Consider the following 19,547-nt stretch of genomic DNA (forward strand, 5'->3'; position numbering starts at 1 on the left):
TATTGGTGGGCCACATTTACTTTCCATAACTTTACTAATGATTCATATTATAACTGTTTCTACCTTTGTTTGAGAGATATGTACTTTCTTTTTTTAAGTTTTTCAATGAAAATTTTTACTGTATTTATTTATTTTGAGAGAGAAAGATAGTGTAAATGGGAGAGGTCCAGAGAGAGAGGTGACAATGCAGGAGCCATGCAGGCTCCACACTATCAGCACAGAGCCTACCACAGGACTTGAACCCATGAACCATGAAATCATGATGCAAGCCGAAGTCAGATGCTTAACTGACTGAGCCACCCAGGTGCCCCCATACGCACTTTCAATAAACTATTGGTGATACCTTTTGGTCATCACTTGTCCCACATGACTCTTGACACAGAAGACCCTCCGTGTCTGAATGCCCACACCACAGGTGGCTTCTCCATTCCAGCCAATGGTTGCATTAAGGGCAGTTACCAATGTGTCTTCAGAACAGGGGCCCCAAGGCGATGTCTCCCAGTAGAGCTGCATACAGGAATGGTCATTACATGAACGATATTCTTGGAGGGCCTGAGTAGCGGGACATGGTTTTCCACCTACAAAAAAATAACAATAAAAAAAGGATACATAGTTTTTGCTGTTGTTCTTAGCGGGCTGCTGTTGTTACTGTCATTCTTATTTTTGCTGTTTTCACTGTTTATTTAATGCTTATTTATTTATTTTTAGAGAGAAAGAATGTGAGCCAGAGAGGGGCAGAAGGGAAGAGAGACTCCCAAACAGGCTCCAGGCTTCGTGTAGAGCCCAAAATGGGGCTCCACCCAGCGCTTAATCTCACCTGAGATCACAATCTAAGCCCAAATCAAGAGTCAGATGCTTAACTGACTGAGCCCGCCCAGGGGCCCTTGTTTTTGCTGTTTTAATGGTCCATAAAGGTGGTTTCTTGACACAGGATTCCAAAGGCCTGAACCTCTGTACCCTTCTGCCCATTCCAGGGCCATGGTCTTTTTGTCGTGAGTAACAATCTGAGGACAATATATTGCACTTTCCCTCCTAAATAATAGGTAGCAGCACATGTTGATTAGATCAAAAACAAAAACAACAAAAAACCATCACCAACAACAAAAAGAGATTCTATTTCCCACCTCTGAGTCCTGTGTCTCTGAGATAAACTCCAAAGAAATCTACTTTTATATTAGTAACACGATGCCTACATAAGTTAGTCTGTTAGATATAGTAGCTCATGACCTTGAAGTGGTATTAGGTCAAACCTATACACTTACACACACATTACCTATATATGGTCTCTTTTTCCTAAGAGCATTATTTTTCTCAGAGAATCATTTTAAGACACCCATCTTCCATCAAGCCGTGCATTTTACTGCAATTTTGAGAAACCCAGAAGTATCTCTTAAAGTTTGGCAGAAGAGAGTCTATCCTTAAACCCTGAAATAATATCTGACAATGTGTTATCCACTGGCAGGGAGACCAGACAGATGTGCATCCTTACACTCTTGGGTGAGTCAGACAATCAAATTTCATTACTGTCTTTTCTTTCACATTTTTATATCCATGTAAAAACTGGCATTAATCTAAAGTATTGATTTTTTTTTTCCTACTCTTCCACCCTATGATGTTTTATTCAGTGGGCCAAATGCTCAAAAAGATTTGTGACCTTGGTTTTGTTATTCTTGTTATTTTTTTCCCATTAAATACTGCTGACTTTTTTCTCCTTCCAGAAATATAAAAGACAAGAGGGGGAAGCAACTGCAATTTAAGAATATGAAAATCTTCATTCATCTTGACCCTGGCCCCATTTTTCAGGATCACAGAACAGAATCTTGTTTAAAAAGGAGCTCCTCACAGCCAGTGGCCACACCATCCTGCTGTTCTTACTGAGCCCTAGGCAGACGAGCCAAGGGAGAGCCTGAAAGAAAGAACGTATGTGTCTGGGGACAGAGACCATGGCTATCAATGATAGAAACAGCTGCTCCTCCAATTTGTTCTGATGTCACCCGTTTACATTTCCATAGCACATTTTAGCTTCTTCAAAGCCATTTCAGAGCCTTCATCTTCTTCCCTCTCACAACATGCCAGCATGACAGAACAGGAAATTGGACCGCATGGATCAGATAGCTTGCCGATGTCAGTGGCAGTTCCTGGTCAAGGAGCCATGTCTCTTGATTCCTAATTTGGAGCCTTTTATTTTTTTTTTTATTTTTTTTTTTTACCAGACATATTTCAATTATATTCCCCAATGTCCCAATGTATGAGCTACCTGAGGCTGGATGTGTGGCAATCAAACTTTGTGGTTCCCCCCCCCCCACCAAAATAAGTATAATGAAAAATAACAACCATCTGATTGCCATGGCCTAGGCATAGGTTTGGGCTAAGACAAATCATGTAAATATAGAAACTCAGTATAGATAAACTAGAGGGTTAAAGAGAAAAAGCATGCATAGAAATGACAGTTAATTTTGACTCAGGCCATAGAGCTATCACCTGTATGTGGCTACTTCCACAATATGACCTTCTCAAGTGCTTACGAGAAAAAAAATAAAATAAAAACAGTAATTTGGCCATTGACTCCCCCGTTGAACCCTTCACTATTACTCACCTTCTCCAGGCAATGCCAGTATAATCCTTGATCTGGTCTGTTTCCCATCTGCGTTTTTATTTGAACAAGACTGTGAACAGGATGACCACTCTGTCCACTCACTCACCACACAATCCATTCGGCAGGGAATTTCGCAAGCCGTCCTTTCGGGAGGAGGAGATGCTGGGCAGAGACTCCCTGATACATCTTCTCCTGTAATCAACCAGATCGAGACAGATGCTGATTAATGCACAATTGAGGAGAGTCCAAGGAACATTTAGGTTCATTGCTTCCTCTACTACTTCAGTTTAGCCGAGAAGACTTCACCTTCTGTCTAAACCAATAAAGTGTGAAAAATGACAGTTTCTTCAGCCATTCATAATATTTATGTCAAGAAAAACTGCCAGGAGATCATTTGGCATTTAGAAAGGTAGATACCACAGCAAAACTCTCATTTGTCATCCTTCACAGGGACAGAGTAGGCTTCTTCCAGGAACAATTTAGCCACGGCTGGCTAGAGATAGACATGATTGACGTGTTATTGATAACCATATGTAATAAGTATATCTTTTTCTACAAAACAGGTGCTACAGTGGTCTGTTGGACTGCAAACCTCAATTTATGCTGAACATTGTATTCTATGCTATAAAGAATTATATCATTCTAATTATCTGTTGGGTGCCTTTACCTCCACAAATGTAACTTTAAGCAAGATTAACACAAAATTATTCTTTTGTTATGTTTGCACACGTGGTAAATAATCCCAGACCATGGTGGAAATGGACTCTTGATAAAATTATTATACAATGTTGATGGGGCGCCTGGGTGGCTCAGTCAGTTGAGCGTCCAACTTCGGCTCAGGGCATGATCTCAGGGTGCGTGGGTTTGAGCTCCGCGTCGGGCTCTGTGCTGACAGCTCAGAACCTAGAGTCTGCGTCTCCTTCTCTCTCTCTGCCTCTCCCCCGCTCATGCTCTGTCTCTCTCTCTATCAAAAATAAACATTAAAAAAATTTTTTTTTAAATATTATATAATGTTGAGACAAATTTGAAGGCCCATCTGACATTTTTCCTAATACATTTATTATTCTCCCTTTGAATGATCTAATTAGTCAAACCCAAAATTTTATATATAAAAATAATGGTGGAGAGTTGTTTCTTTCGTTGTTTTGTTTTACAATGAATAGATGTTAAGACTAAGGGGATCATTTCTAAGTTACTTTTCTGTATCTCAAATAATTATAATAATTGAAAAAATATCTTTTAGGTTATTTACTCACTATTACAATTCCAGTGTTTCTCTTTATAGATTATAGTTCAACTCATACTATTTCCCCTGCTCACTGTCCCTTCATAAAAACAGAAGACATGAAGAATAATGATGTCATTTATAGTTCAGAGTAACAACACATATTTGGAACAGCATCTATAGGAAAGAGAAGTTTTGGCTGTGTGACTTTATGCCTGTGGAATTCTCCTATCATAAACTGCCTGACAAACAGAATAACTACAAAGGGGACTAATGTTTATAGGGCATCTCCTTTGTGTCAGGCACTGTCCTCGTAAGAAGCTCTTAGAAGCAGGTATAACCCATCTTCTTTTACAGATGAGGAATCAATGGTTCTGGAAGGAAAACTTGCTCAGGGTCACACAGACCTGAGATGGGAATCAAATTAAAACTTTCTGACTCCAAAACTTCTGCTTTTCCCATTAAGCACATTGTGTCTAATTCCAAGGAGATGGATATTCCTTTGCTGAGGAAGTAAATAAAACCAGTCGACAGTAAGACTGCCTGGAGGAGAAGACAGTATACTGTTAATATCTGCATTCATATTTGTAAATGAGGCCAGGCTCATTGCCCCTGAGGTACAAATAAAACTTTTCAAGCATATTATGAGAAGTAATAGAGATTCTAGCAGATAATCAAGCTGAAAGACCAGTTCCAATCATTCTGTTTTTAGTCTCAATCTATTTTTCAGGTTGAGTCCACACTGTATAGTACGTGCATATACACATGCACACAGATGCTCCCTTCCTCTCTCTCTCTCTCTCTCTCTCTCTCTCTCTCTCTCTCTCTCTGTCACACACACACACACACACACACACACGCACATGCACACACGCATGTGCCCTGACACAGCTGAGGGGTAGTCTTTTCCCAAGTACAGAAGCAAGGAGGCCATACAATATGCCCAACCTACATCTAATCAAAAGTTAATTTCCATATTTGTGAATATTATTAACATAATTTTGATACAAAGCATTTTAGTTCTTAAATTTTTAAAAGTTTATTTATGTACTTTGAGAGAGAAAGTGCACGCACGCATGCAGGTGCAAGCAGGAGAGGGCCAGAGGTAGAGAGAGAGAGAGAATCCCAAGCAGGCTCTGTACCACCAGCACATCCCCAACCGTGAGATCATGACTTGAGCAGAAACCCGGAGTCCAATGCTTAACTGACTGAGCCACCCAGACACCCCTATTTTTTAAATTAAAAATATAGTTTTATTATTTTTTTTGAGAGAGAGAGAGAGAAAGAGAGAATGAGCAAGCAAGCAGGGGAGAGGGGTGGAAGGAGGGGGAGACAGAAAGAGAGAGAAAGAGAGAGAGAATCTTAAGTTTGGGTCTCAACCCCATGACCATGGGATCCTGACTTGAGCTGAAATCAAGAGTCAGATGCTCAACCAACTAAGCCACCCAGGTACCCCACAAACCACTTTAAAGCAGTGTCTCACAGAAGACGTTTTTGAAGCATAATAGGTATTAGTAGGGCTCTTACAAAAAAGTGGGGAGAAAGCTGTGAATACTGAGTTAAAATAGTAAACTTGGTCTCACTACTGAAAAACTCCTCAGAGTGCTGAAAATGCCAACGTACAGTGTAAATTTCTTAGGGTGGAAGTTGTATGTAGTGTTTTACAGACTTATTTGGCCAACAATCATCCATTTTTGAGAATATCTCCTAGAAGTAGTATGTTTATGAATTGTTTTTAGAAAGCCCTGCCTTCAAGAGTTATAAGATTATCAAGTACTATTTGATGAACGTGTGCTATGTCCAAGGCATATAATGGGGCAAAAATCGGTGAAGATACTATTATGTACCCCACTAGAGTTCATAACTCATAACAGAGATGAGCTATAAACATATAAAAAGAAAACTTAGTCCAAAAGTAAATGCCAAGTTGCAAATGTGTGTTTAAAACAGAAAATACTATAGCAGCTCAGGGAAGAGAAGGTCATCTGGGGGACTAGCAGATAGCAGAAGGCTTTCAACAAAGAAAAAAAAGAAAGGTTGAAACTTGGTGGCAATGAAAGAGGATTCTTCAGGCAATGAAAGTATCAACAAAATAGGAAATAGGAATAGGTGGTAGGAAAATGCAATACATTTAGAAGATAATACTGAAGCTGCATGAGGAGAAGACAAAACCCATGCTGAAACTGTTATTTGACATCAAATTCTGAATCACTTAGACTGACACGCAGGTTTTGTTATCGCTCTACCTTCCTTAAATTTCCAGTTGATCAGGTTTACCATGACTCAAATTTAACATCCTTCCAAATCACCATTCAGTACCCTTAGTATTCACATCAGGTGCTCAAATACTTTGAACACCTAAGCTCTCATTTAAACTGACATACCTATTTCCTCCATGCAGTTAAATGTCAATATTCCTACCGATATTTTGATAGCTTGTCTATACAGGATAATTCAGACATGTGAGCAAATGAATAAGATTTTCTTTAGGGAAATCAAACTACTAATCATAAGCAGTGTCTGCAGTTTGTGAGTGAGCTGCAATGGGATCCCCGTTACAAGGTAGCCCAGCTGCATACAGTTAAGTGTCTAGATGTGAATCCTCGCCCTACTTCTCCTCTTGAGTACATCACCTAACTTCTTTGAACCTCAGCTATTTCATCTGTAATAAGGAAATAATGACACTTATCTTTCAGGGATATTCTAAGGATTAGGAATCGTTTATGTGACATATATAGCAAAGTACCTAGCACATGAAGGACTTTCATTATACAGAAACCTTTAAAGTGTGTTTGCAAAGATGTACACCACAAAAACCTAATGGCCTTCTTTATATGAAAAATCTAGATATTTATGTCATAGCCATTGAAAGCACTTACTTTGCCATTCATATATGTGTACAAACAACTACCAACAGTTTCACAGTCTCGTTCACATAAAATATAAAAACTATGTATAATTATCCAGATCATTTTATTTATATGGTTGGTGAATCTAAACCATTTAAGAGTCAAAAATAAAGCACTTGAGCCTGAATAACCTCAACTGCCCATCCAAATCAGTATAATTATCTGCCCTCATTGTACAGAGAGAATCCATCTCAGAAGAGGAGCATTTATACTTTCCTGTTTTCATTTTCTCGGATGGATCAATGAGACCAACTGAAATCTCAGGCAAGCATGGAAAATAAAGCGGCACATGGGACAGAAACTTGGCTATTAAAAGTGATTTTCACAAGCTCTGATAATCTAATGTCATAATAAAATAGAATATATTTAAGAAGGAAATTGAATTCATCTTTCAAGAAGACTGTAAAATTACTTCCAGCCCTTATCAGCCTCCTCAGGATCAATAATGACAAACTCCACATTCTCTCCTCATGGAGTGGACTTATTTAAACCAATTGTGATTCTGAGAATATGGGATATGATGCTGCTCCAATGTGGCCATTCAGTATTTTTTTAGTAACTTAATTTGGGGAAATTCACATTATATAAAGTTAACCATTTTAGAGTAAACACCTCAGTGTCACTTAGTAAACCACAGTGTTGTGCAACCACTGCCTCTATTTAGCCTCAACACCTTTTCATAACTCCAGAGTAACACCTTTTATACATTAAGCATTTTTCCCCTTTACCCTTCTCCTCAGACCCTGCAGGCACCAAGTTATGTTTTCTCTCTACAGATTTATCTATTTTGAGTATTCCATTTCAATGGAATCACACAATTTCTGATATGTTGTGTCTGGATTTTTTCACTTAACATAATGCTTTGCAGACTCATCCATGTTGTACCATATACACTACTTTATTCCATTTTATGATGAATAATATTCTATCGTACATACATACCACACTTTGTGTATCCATTCATCCATCACTGGACGTTTTTTAGCTATTGTGAATACTGCTGCTATGAAAGTGCTTATACCTGTACTTTTTTGAGTACCTGTTTCCAGTTATTTTCAGTACATGCCTAGGGGTAAAATTTCGGGGTCATATTTATCACTCAGTTTTGTTTGTGATTCTGGGAACTGTGGCACAGATGGCCAGATAACTAGATCTTAGACACAGTAGTTTATACTACTGTCCTCATGCCCACCCATTCGCAGCCAAAAGCTAAAGTATTTAGATGAAAGGAAGATTCCTGAACATATGAATATACTCACAATTCCTTAAACATGTTTATTTTCCCCATTGAAGTGCCACTTAAAGTGTAAATAGCTCTTGCAGACTCTATGGCTACTGGTCAAGCAATCATGTAAATTTAACACTAATAAGCTATCAGAGTCTGGGCTTTCTGTATCAAACTAGTATTTAAACTATACCTATGGTATATATTACATCCTGTAACATTCCTTTTTTGTGACCACTAAGGACTTAGAATTCAATATTGTGAAGTACCATCTATCTTTTGTAACAATAGAGCAAACAACTATAATTCTTAGTTTTCTGATCTATATGTCCAAAAAGAGAAAAGATTATAAACAAAATGGAAAAAAAAGAGAACCCAGCTATTCACAAATCTACAGTATTATTTGGAAAGTAGACCAGCATTTTGTCATTATACAAACTTCAAACTACCTTGCTCTGCCCCAAATAATTCACTCTGGGTACTTTATTGATATTTTCTCTTGTATACTATTATACTATCTATGAAAAATAATGAAACAGTTATTGAAAATACTCTACATGTCATAAAATTTTATGTCCTATTTAAATCTCAGAAAAGAATGCCAATAAATGTTGATTAAATGCTTGCCGACAGCTGAGTAAGATGTCAACAGATAATACATAGCAAATTTACTGGAATTGATATGCACTTAATTTCATTTTTAAATTTAAATGTTACCTTCTTAAAGGTGAGTAGCCCCTGGCCACTTTTGGACTGAGACCTTAATCAACTAAGGAAGTGTTTATATTTTAAAGCAATAAAATATAAAACTAAAGCTAAAGGCTAAGCAGAATCTACATGTAATAATGCAATGCCAGCAATAAATTAATGTTTCTGCTTATTAATTTCACAATTTGAAACTTACTTGTCTATCTAGTTGACACATATGTGAAGACAAAGAAACCTGATGTTAGGTATTATCATAATCACAATAACAAAAACAACTGTAATAAAAGAACGTCAGCATCTGACATTTGAGAAAACAGAGAGTGTATTATACTCTGTACTTACCGCTTTACATGTAGTGGTTTACTGAATATTCACAGTGACATCATTAGTTAGATACCATTGTTTACACCTGAGACACAGGAAGGTTAAAAAAAACTTGCTCAAAGTCATACAGCTAGTATCTGAAAACATGGCACTGGAAACCATATCTGTTAGACATTATAAACGATATTCTTATCTATTATGCTGTATTGCTTCCTGGCTCCTATCTCACATGTGCATTCATCATTACATTACTTTCAGCTGATGCCAAAACATAAAGATGTGATTCTACACAATCCATTGTCAACTACTCAATAAATTGAGTATTAGAAAGAGTAAGCCTAAAGGAGTGGGCACCTTGATAATCTGGGAATTGCATCACAGGGTGGGGCAGAATAGGGCAATCTATTTCAAAAATAAAAAAGATAAGCGGATGAAAAAAAGCTCAGAACTAAGAGATGGAAGGATAAGATAGAACACAAGACTGGAAAGGAAGTGGATAGGAGGGACACTCACCAGAAACAGCACAATGCATGATTAAATAAATGATACAAATACAAGCAAAAATATAATAACGATGTAAGGATATTCACAAAGTAAAAACAAACAAACAAAAAGAAACAATCAAATTCTAATAGCTATTAAAAGAAAATAAAGAGAATACACGAGCAAAGGCTTAAGATGAATGGGGTACCCAAAAGGACTGCTAAAAAGAAAATACTTTAGGTAAGAATATAAGAGTTAAAAATAAGAAGCCAATATTTCTAAGGTAAACATGTTTTAAAAAGTTGTAAGTTAGCTGAAATTTAATCTACATGGCAGGTGAGATGTTTGTTCAGAAATCTAACTGAGCAGCGATATCCAGTTCCCCAGCATATAATAACATAATAGCAGCTAACACTTTGATTACCTAAAATGTAACCTGCACAATCTTACATTTAGCATGTATTTATTAACTCATTTGATCCTCAAAGCATTCATAACGGTAGACACATGCACCATATGTAGTAGATGTCAGTTTTTACTCTAAGTAAATTACATATATCAACTCATTTAAATGTCACAACAATACTATGAGGTATGAACTATAATTATGCTCATTATAGAGATGAGAATATTGAGTCTTGGATAAATTTAACAATGTACCCAAGGACAAACCTAAGTAAAATGTGGATCCTGAATTTGAGCCTGGACACCCTAGCTCTAGAGCCTATTTCTTAAACATGATGCTTTACTGACACTCATTATCTTCTCACTGTCAAGACAATATATGTACTGGGCTACATAAGGCCTGATCCACTGGAGTCAGTCAAGCATAGAGGATCATAATACCTTTAGCTCATGAGTACTATACTAAGTGTTACTCAGGGTGAAAGAAAATGTAGACGAGTAGACATAGAAGTAAACTAAAATTATCAAAAACAAAAACAAAAACAAACCCAAGTAAAATCTAACAAAGTGTCTTAGAGCTGTAACGCCATATTTTGTTGGACTTAACCACATATTTCAGAAGAAAGTAACCACTATTTCCTGTGTGTATGTAAAGATTTGAAAATTACTCATTACAACTAAGGTGCGGGGGGAAAAGTAACTATATATATAGTGCTGTTTTTGACACCTACCATAATTTGACCTTGAAAAATAACTTTTTTTTTTCCTAAAAATGACATCAATTTGTTAACAAGTCCCAATTTCTGGTTGGTAGTCAAAAAACAGACAGGAGTTGGGAAGGGAAGGGCATACATAAATATATCCATTTAAAGTTCCTACTGAAATATTTCCTTAACTTGGTCTTTGTTATATCACTCAAAGATGCATGTTTTTAAAGATGCACCTGCATCTATTGCTAATTTATAGTCTTTGACATAGCTTCTGATTTTCTAGTCCACACACTACGTACTCCCCTAGACCTGACTCCAAGCTAGTCCCAGTTTCCTGGAGACAGTTAACACTTCCTATCCCACTTTGGAGCATACAGGAATTTTGGGAAGCCTTCATATCATAAATGGCCCAGAGAGACCAGGTTGTGAGGGTGGTAGGCAGCTAGCTCTGATCTCCTTTCTGTGCCTAAACACAGTACATCATCCTCTCACTGTTGCAGCCCCATCCCTTTAGGTGTGGTGCAGGGAACCCCGTGTGCACAGGCTCTTCCCAAAGTATCAAACAGGGGAATGGTCCCTCTGCTTTTGCTTCCCCTTTAACCTATCTGAAACAGCCAGTTTTCATATTCATTGTCCAATATTTCATTTGCAAAAGGAGAGGGGGTGAGAGACACTCATCTGTGTACCTTCTCTTGCCCTCCCTGGGAACTGGCCATTGTAGGATTCTGGCTGACACTAAATCTGTATGGAGTCCTTTGGCCTCCCATCTTGATATCTACAGGGAGCTATTTGGAATTTACAAAATACCTGGCTCTTGCATATGAAAGTCTGGTTTTCAGGATTTTTGTCTCTGAAAAGAGCTTCAAGATGGCAATTTTGGGCACTGACTGGTACCATCTGTTTGCATTCAAGGTACAATAATCCTGATCTTTTGAAAACAGTGGACAGCTCAGTAACCAGGGTATGGGGGGAGGCAGTTGCCCACAATGAAAAAAGCACACTGTTACATCTCAAAATACAATCTGATGACATCTGTTTAATATGGAAACTCTGTTTCTCATGAGAATTTTATAGAGATTCTCTATAATTTTTAAAAGATGAAACCAAAATTCTAACAATGGAATAAATGATCTAAATTTCCCTTTCAAAAGGGAAAATCTTGAAGTAAGTAAACAGTGGTTTATAAGGAACACAATATTTGATAGGAGTTGTGACATCTGGATTTGAGTTCTGCTTTCAACACCTACCAAAATGTGGCCCAGGAAAACTGTTAGGCTTAAGATTCCTTGTATAAGTGGTAGGAAGAGTGCTGCTATCATTCCTGATTATATTATTGGTATGGTGATAGATCAAAGAGGCTAATGTAAAATAATACTTTGGAAATTGCAAAGCACCATTTATATATAATGTGGCTTTTTATTATTGGTTGAAAATGGAGATAAATGACATCCCAAACAGAAAAATGATTTGGATCAAAGACACTACCTCTATTCTCCATCCCAATTTTGTCTTAGCTAGAAAAATAAAAAAGGAACTGAAATGAGTATAAAGGCAGAAATAACATTATTCATTTTGCCTATCTATATACCTATCTGTTTATATATCTAGCTATTCAGAAAAATATATGGATCAGCTTGAATATATGGTATACCTTTAGAAAGTATTTCAAGTTGTCTAAAAGTTTGCAAACATTGACAATCAATGTTTTTTAAGTTAAACTGGGTAAGTCAATAGAGTAAACTGATAACATAACAGTAAAGAATGATCATTTCTTTCTATATAATAAACCCTCAAAAAGATAATTTGAATGCCTTTAGTGAATAAGAAATATATTATAATTTACTTAGCTACCTTGTTATAATTGCACAATTCAGACATTTTCAATTTTCTCTGTGACACATAACACAACAAAGAATATTCTTGACCATATCATTGATTGTTTTCCTAAGAACAAATTTTGAGAAATGGAAAAACAAAGTCAAAGGAGATGAATTTCATTAAGGTTCTCCCTTGAAAAGAGTTGTCAATCTGTGGGTTTTTTTCATTATTTACCATTACCCACAACTTTTTAATTAACATATAATAAAATGCACTCTATGTGTTGTATGGTTCAATGGGTTTTGGCAAATGCATGGAACCTTGTATCTACCAGGATTATCATGATACAGAACAGCTCTATCAACACAAACATTCCTTGTGCTTTCCCTTCGGGGTCAATTTGTCTCCTGAAATTCTAGTCCCTGGAAACCACTGATCTGTTCTTTCTCTCTATAGTTTTGCTTTTTTTCCCCCAGAATGTCATAGAGATGGAATTATACAGCATGTAGGCTTCGGGGGTTTTTTCATTTGTTTGTTTGTTTTCTTTTCTTTTGTTTTTATTATTTTTTTATTTTTTACTTTTATTATTTATTTACTTATTTTTTAATTTACATCCACGTTAGTTAGCATATAATGCAATGATTTCAAGAGTAGAAACCAGTGATTCATCCCCTACATGTAACACCCAGTGCTCATCCTAAAAAGTGTCTTCCTTAATGCCCCTTACCATGTAGCCCATCCCCCCACCCACATCCCCTCCAGCAACCTGTTTCTTCCCTATATTTAAGAGTCTCCTGTTTTGTCCCCCTCCTTGTTTTTATATTACTTGTGCTTCCCTTCCCTTATGTTCATCTTTTTGTATCTTAAATTCCACACGAGTGAAGTCATAGGATATTTATCTTTCTCTGACTGACTAATTTTGCCTAGAATAATACACTCTAGTTCCATCCATATTGTTGCAAATTATAAGATTTCATTCTTTTTGATTGCTGAGTAATACTCCATTGTATATATACACCACATCTTCTTTACCCATCCATCTGTAGATGGACATTTAGGCTCTTTCCATACTTTGGCTATTGTCAACAGCACGGCTATAAACATTGGGGTGCATGTGCACCTTCAAAACAGCACACCTCTATCCTTTGAATAAATACCTAGTACTGCAATTGTGGGTCGTAGGGTAGTTCTATTTTTAATTTTTTGAGGAACCTCCATACCGTTTTCCAGAGGGGCTGCCACAAGCAGTGGCAAAGGGTTCCTCTTTCTCCTCATCCTCACCAACATCTGTCCTTGCCTGAGTTGTTAATATTAGCCATTCTGACTGGTGTGAGGTGCCGTCTCATTGTGGTTTTGATTTATATTTTCCTGATGATGAGTGATGCTGACCTTTTTTTTTATGTGTCTGACAGCCATCTGGATGTCTTCGTTGGAAAAGCATCTATTCATGTCTTTTGCCCCTTTCTTCACTGCATTATATCTTTTTTGGGTGTTGAGTTTGATAAGTTCTTTATAGATTTTGGATACTAACCCTTTATCTGATATGTCCTTTGCAAATATCTTCTCCCATTCAGCCGGTTGCTTTTTAATTTTGCTGATTGCTTCCTTCACCACGCAAAAGATTTTTATCTCAATGAGGTACCAGTAGTTCATTTTTGTTTTTGTTTCCCTTGCCTCTGGAGACATGTTGAGTAAAAAGTTTCTGCGGCCAAGGTCAAAGAGGTTTTTGCCTGCTTTCTGCTCTAGGATTTTTATGGTTTCCTGTCTTATGTTTAGGTCTTTCATCCATTTTGTTTATTTTTGTGTATGGTGTAAGAAAGTGGTCCAGGTTCATTCTTCTGCATGTTGCTGTCCAGTTTTCTCAACACCATTGGCTGAAGAGAGTGTCTTTAGTCCATTGGATATTCTTCCCTGCTTTGTCAAAGATTATTTGGCCATACATTTGTGGGTTCATTTCTGGGTTCTCTATTTTGTTCCATTGATCTGAGTGTCTGTTTTTGTTCCAGGACCATACTGTCTTGATAATTACATCTTTGTAATACATCTTGAAGTCCAGAATTGTGATGCCTCCAGCTTTGGTTTTCTTTTTCAGGATTGCTTTGGCTATTCAGTGTCTTCTCTGGTTCCCTACAAATTTTAGGATTGTTTGCTCTAGCTCTGTGAAGAATGCTGGTGTTACTTTGATAGGGATTGCATTGAATTTGTAGATAGTTTTGGGTAGTATCCACATTTTAACAATATTTGTTCTTCCAATCCATGAGCATGGAATATTTTTCCATTTTTTGTGTCTTCCTCAATTTCTTTCACAAGTTTTCTATAGTTTTCAGTGTATATATTTTTCACCTCTTTGGTTAGGTTTATCCCTAGATATTTTATGAGTTTTGGTGCAATTGTAAATGGGATCGATTCCTTTATTTCTCTTTCTGCTGCTTCATTATTGTTGTATAGAAATGCAACCGATTTCTGTGCATTTTTTATATTCTGCGACTTTGCTGAGTTCATGGATCAGTTCTAGCAGTTTTTTGGTGGAATCTTTTGGATTTCCCATATAGAGTACCATGTCTTCTGCAAAGAGTGAAAGTTTGACTTCCTCCTTGCTGATTTGGATGCCTTTTGTTCCTTTTTGTTGTCTGACTGCTGAGACTAGGACTTCCAATACTATGTTGAATAATAGTGGTGAGAGTGGATATCCCTGTCTTGTTACTGACCTTAGGTGGAAAGTTCTCAGTTTTCCCCATTGAGGATGATATTAGCAGTGGGTTTCTCATATATGGCTTTAATGGTCTTGAGGTATGATCCTTCTACCCCTACTTCCTTGAGAGTTTTTATCAAAAAAAGATGCTGTATTTTGTTGAATGCTTTCTCTGCATTGATTGAGAGGATCATGTGGTTCTTGTCCTTTCTTTTATTAATGTGATGCATCACATTGATTGATTTGAGGATCTTGAACCAGGCCTGAATCCCAGGTACAAATCCTACTTGATTGTGGTGAATACTTCTTTTAATGTATTGTTTGGTCTTGTTTGCTAGTATCTTGTTGAGAATTTTTGTATCCATGTTGATCAGGGAAATTGGTCTATAGTTCTCCTTTTTGGTGGGGTCTTTGTATGGTTTGGGAATCAAGGTATTGCTGGCCTCATAGAATGAATTTGGAAGCTTTCCTTCCATTTCTATTTCTTTGGAACAGCTCCAAAAGAATAGGTCTTAACTCTTCTTTAAATGTTTGGTAGAATTCCCCTGGAAAGCCATCTGGCCTTGGACTCTTGTTTTTTGGGATATTTTTGATTACTAATTCAATTTCTTTAGCTGGTTATGGGTCTGTTCAAATTTCTTCCTGTTTCAGTTTTGGTAATTTACATGTTTCTATATTTTTCCCCCATTTTCTTCCAGATTGCCCAATCTATTGGCATATAATTGCTCATAATATTCTCTTACTATTGTTTGTATTTCTGTAATGTTGTTTGTAATCTCTTGGGTCCTTTTCTTTTTCTTTTTGATCAAACTGGCTATGGGTTTATCAATTTTGTTAATTCTTTAAAAGAACCAACTCCTGGTTTCATTGATCTGTTCTACTGTTTTGTTTTGTTTTGTTTTGTTTTGTTTTGTTTTGTTTTGTTTTGATAGCATTGATTTCTGCTTTAATCTTTATTATTTCCTGTCTTATGCTGGTTTGGAGTTTTATTTGTTGTTCTTTTTCCAGCTCTTTAAGGTATAAGGTTAGGTTGTATATCTGAGACCTTTCTTCCTTCTTTAGGAAGGCCTAGATTGCTACATACTTCCCTCTTTTGACCACCTTTGCTGCATCCCAGAGGTTTTACTCTGTGGTATTATAATTTCATTGGCTTTCATATACTTTTTAATTTCTTCTTAGCTTCTTGGTTAGCATTTTCATTCTTTAGTAGGATGTTCTTTAATCTCCACGTATTCGTTGTCCTTCCAAAAAAAATTTTTTTTTGTGATTGATTTCAAGTTTCATAGCATTGTGGTCTGAAAATATGCATGGTATGATCTTGATCTTTTTGTACTTGTTGAGGGCTGATTTGTGTCACAGTGTGTGATCTGTTCTGGAGAATGTTCCATGTGCACTCAAGAAGAATGTGTATTCCACTGTTTTAGGATGAAATGTTCTGAATATATCTGTTAACTCCATATGGTCCACTGTGTCATTCAAAGCCATTGTTTCCTTGATGGTTTTCTGCTTAGACAATCTGCTCATTGTTGTAAGTGGGTGTCAAAGTCCCCTAATATTATGGTAGTATTACCAATGAGTTTTTTTATGATTGTGATATATATATATATATATATATATATATATATATATATATAGTATGCTCTCCTGTGGGGGGGCATAAATGTTTATAATTGCTAGATATTCTTGGTTGATAGAGCCCTTAATTATGATATAATGTCCTTCTTCATCTCTTGTTACAGTCTTTATTTTAAAATCTAGATTGTCTGATATAAGTATGGCTACTCCAACTTTCTTTTGGTGACCATTAGTATGATAGTCCTTCTCCATCCCCTTACTTTCAATCTGAAGGTGTCTTTAAGTCTAAAATGGGTCTCCTATAAATAGCAGATAGATGGATCTTGTTTTCTTATCCATTTTGTTACCCTATGTCTTTTGATTGGAGCATTTAGTCCATTAACATTTAGAGGGAGTACTGAAATGATATGAATAAATTCATATCTCACTCTTCATTTCTTTTTCTCAGACTACCAACAATTGAACAAGGTAATGTCCCCTACCCATGCTGCTGTGTCCACCATTGCCACTATTTTAGATACCTTGGCCGGGCTGTAGGAGTGTGTCAAGCCGTGCTGGACTTACCAAATGTCTTTTCCAATATACCTCAGGCCATCACAAGATCATTTTCCTTCACGTGGAAGGAACAACAATAGACTTTTCTCTCAAGTGTTTCCCCAAGGTTATGTGCACAGCCCAATCATTTGTAATGGGATGGTAGTCTGCAACCTGTCCCTATCCCCTTTCCCCACATTAGTAAACGAGACTCATGACATTGATGACATAATGTTAACAAGTGAAGATGTGCCTCTGCTGCAGGACACCCTGTGGGCTTTGCTTGAATAACTGTGAGGGAGAGGATAGGTGGTGAACAATACAGAATTCAAGATCCAGGAACTAATGTAAGGTTTTTGGACGTCATCTGGCCAGGTAAGATACATGTGGTCCCAGAAGCTGTGATTGATAAAATGCAAGCTCAACCAACTTCTAAAAATATTTATTCCCCACATGAAATAGCATCTCCATCCCTTATGCCACCAAGTAAAGAAAGGACACATATGGGACTGGGAATCAGAGCAGCAAGCTGCCTTTGAGAAGGCAAAAATCTAATGAATCAGATTAGAGCTCTGGGCATCTCTCAAGCAGAGCTACTATTTGCATTAGATGTGTCCATGACTCTGGAAGATATAGGTTGGGCACCTTGGCAGATACAACAGAAGGAGAGAGTGCCCCTAGGATTTTGGTCCCACTTGGAAGGAATAAAAAATCTGATATGCCCCATACAGCAAAAGCTCCTAGCAGTGTATACAGAGCTCCTCAAGGTAGAGTCTCTCTTGAAGGAACAGCATATCAAGGTAAGAATTTCCCTTCATATCAAGGGTGGGTTAAAATATATATTCCATCAACTCACCTCTGCCATGGCTCAAACCCCCATTTTGACTAAGTGGCAAACCTGTTTGCAACTGAGGACTACCCTGTCCACCAGCCCACTGTCTCTAGACATGTGAGTGCTATTAGGCCCTGTAGAATATGTGAATCCCCCAAATTCCCCTGCCCTTATTACTGTTTCAGCCTCTGTGGCCTGTAGAGAGGGAGTGAAAGAAATTCCTGCTGATACCTGCTATAAAGATTGGTCTTGTAGAGGCAATCTGTCCACATGGATTGTGGTCCCTATTCAGCCCAGCATTGACACAATCTGGAGGGAAATGAGAACAAATCTCAGCAGCCAATGAGCTGAACTTAGAGCAGTTTGGCTAGTGCAAATTCATGATCCAGGGCTGTTAACCCTTTGCATTGTCAATTGAGCTGTTCTAAAGAGATTTACCCTATGGATCAGATAATGGGTAGCCAAGGCATGAGTGTGGGGTCAGGATATATGAAAAGACATCTGAATTCTCATATAAGAGCTAAGACAGTCCTCATTGTCTTCTTCATCCCACCTCATAAGACACTGACACCCCTTGCCAATCAGAAAGCTGATGTTCTAGCTCAGATACAAGCTTAGCAACTGACCCTTCGGTAACTACAGCAGATTAGGTGCACAGAAAGGTGGCTACCACAGTGCTCAGGTGGGACAGCATATTGCCAAGGATGCCAGGTTACTTTTAAATTACAGTGACTTGGTTAATGAAGTAACAGAAGGACCTTTGTGTTCTCACCAATATCCAAGGCAAGTGACAAAGAAGGCTAGCGTTATCTACCAGAGTTCCCAACCAGTGAGGAATTGGTAAATTGATCATATTGGCTCCTGTCCCCGAGTGAAGTTTCTAAATATGCCATGGTTTCTGTAGACACAGCATCTGACATGACCCAAGCTTTCCCTTGTCACCATGCAAAGTAGGCTTCCATCATTAAGGGGTTAGAGAAGAACACCATATATGGATGCCCCTATTGAACAGATGGTGATTTGTGGTCACATTTTAAAGGTCATAATGTGCAAGACTTGGCAAAAGAATATGCCATTAAATAGAGGCTCCCTCTCCCCTGTTACCCACAAGTAGCAGGGTTGGTAGAAAGAAAAAAATGAAATACTAAAACAGCAGATTAAATTAGTAACAGGTAAAACCACCTTGACTCAATGGACTGAAGTACTGTCCCAGGCTTTAATACATTTCAATGATCAACCAGTAGAGCTTGTTGTTCCACATGCCTGACTGGGCACCTCTGCTGAAGCATCCAGTACCATGAAGGTATGTAAGCCTCAGCAAACAGTCATTATTGCTCTGACTCTCACTGTGGATCAACATGGTCTGCTGCTGAGAACACCAAGCCTATTGTGTCTGAGAAAGGAGTTATCTACTGGAATCTGCAGTGGGATGGGTGAGTTACTTAGTGTGCCCCTCAGTAAGCAGGAACTATTCAATATCCACTGGGATCCCATTGCCCTTCTGCACACTG

The 19,547-nt window shown here is 37.6% G+C and overlaps 1 protein-coding gene across 1 annotated transcript in view; it reads right to left on the reverse strand.

Moving 5' to 3' along the window:
* The window catches only part of THSD7B (thrombospondin type 1 domain containing 7B), a 749,444-nt gene that overhangs the window by 390,807 nt on the left and 339,090 nt on the right, over nt 1-19,547 (reverse strand). Inside the window, exons 7-8 of the mRNA XM_047085714.1 lie at nt 2,597-2,788; nt 344-578 (exon numbers count right to left, since the gene is read on the reverse strand). Of these exons, the coding sequence (XP_046941670.1) occupies nt 344-578; nt 2,597-2,788 (427 nt within the window). The remainder of the gene's footprint in view (nt 1-343; nt 579-2,596; nt 2,789-19,547) is intronic.

Source organism: Lynx rufus, unplaced genomic scaffold (assembly GCF_022079265.1).
Source record: "Lynx rufus isolate CCGP_SWC_20201006 ecotype Redwood Valley unplaced genomic scaffold, mLynRuf1.p SCAF_2, whole genome shotgun sequence".
Classification (NCBI taxonomy): Eukaryota; Metazoa; Chordata; class Mammalia; order Carnivora; family Felidae; genus Lynx; species Lynx rufus.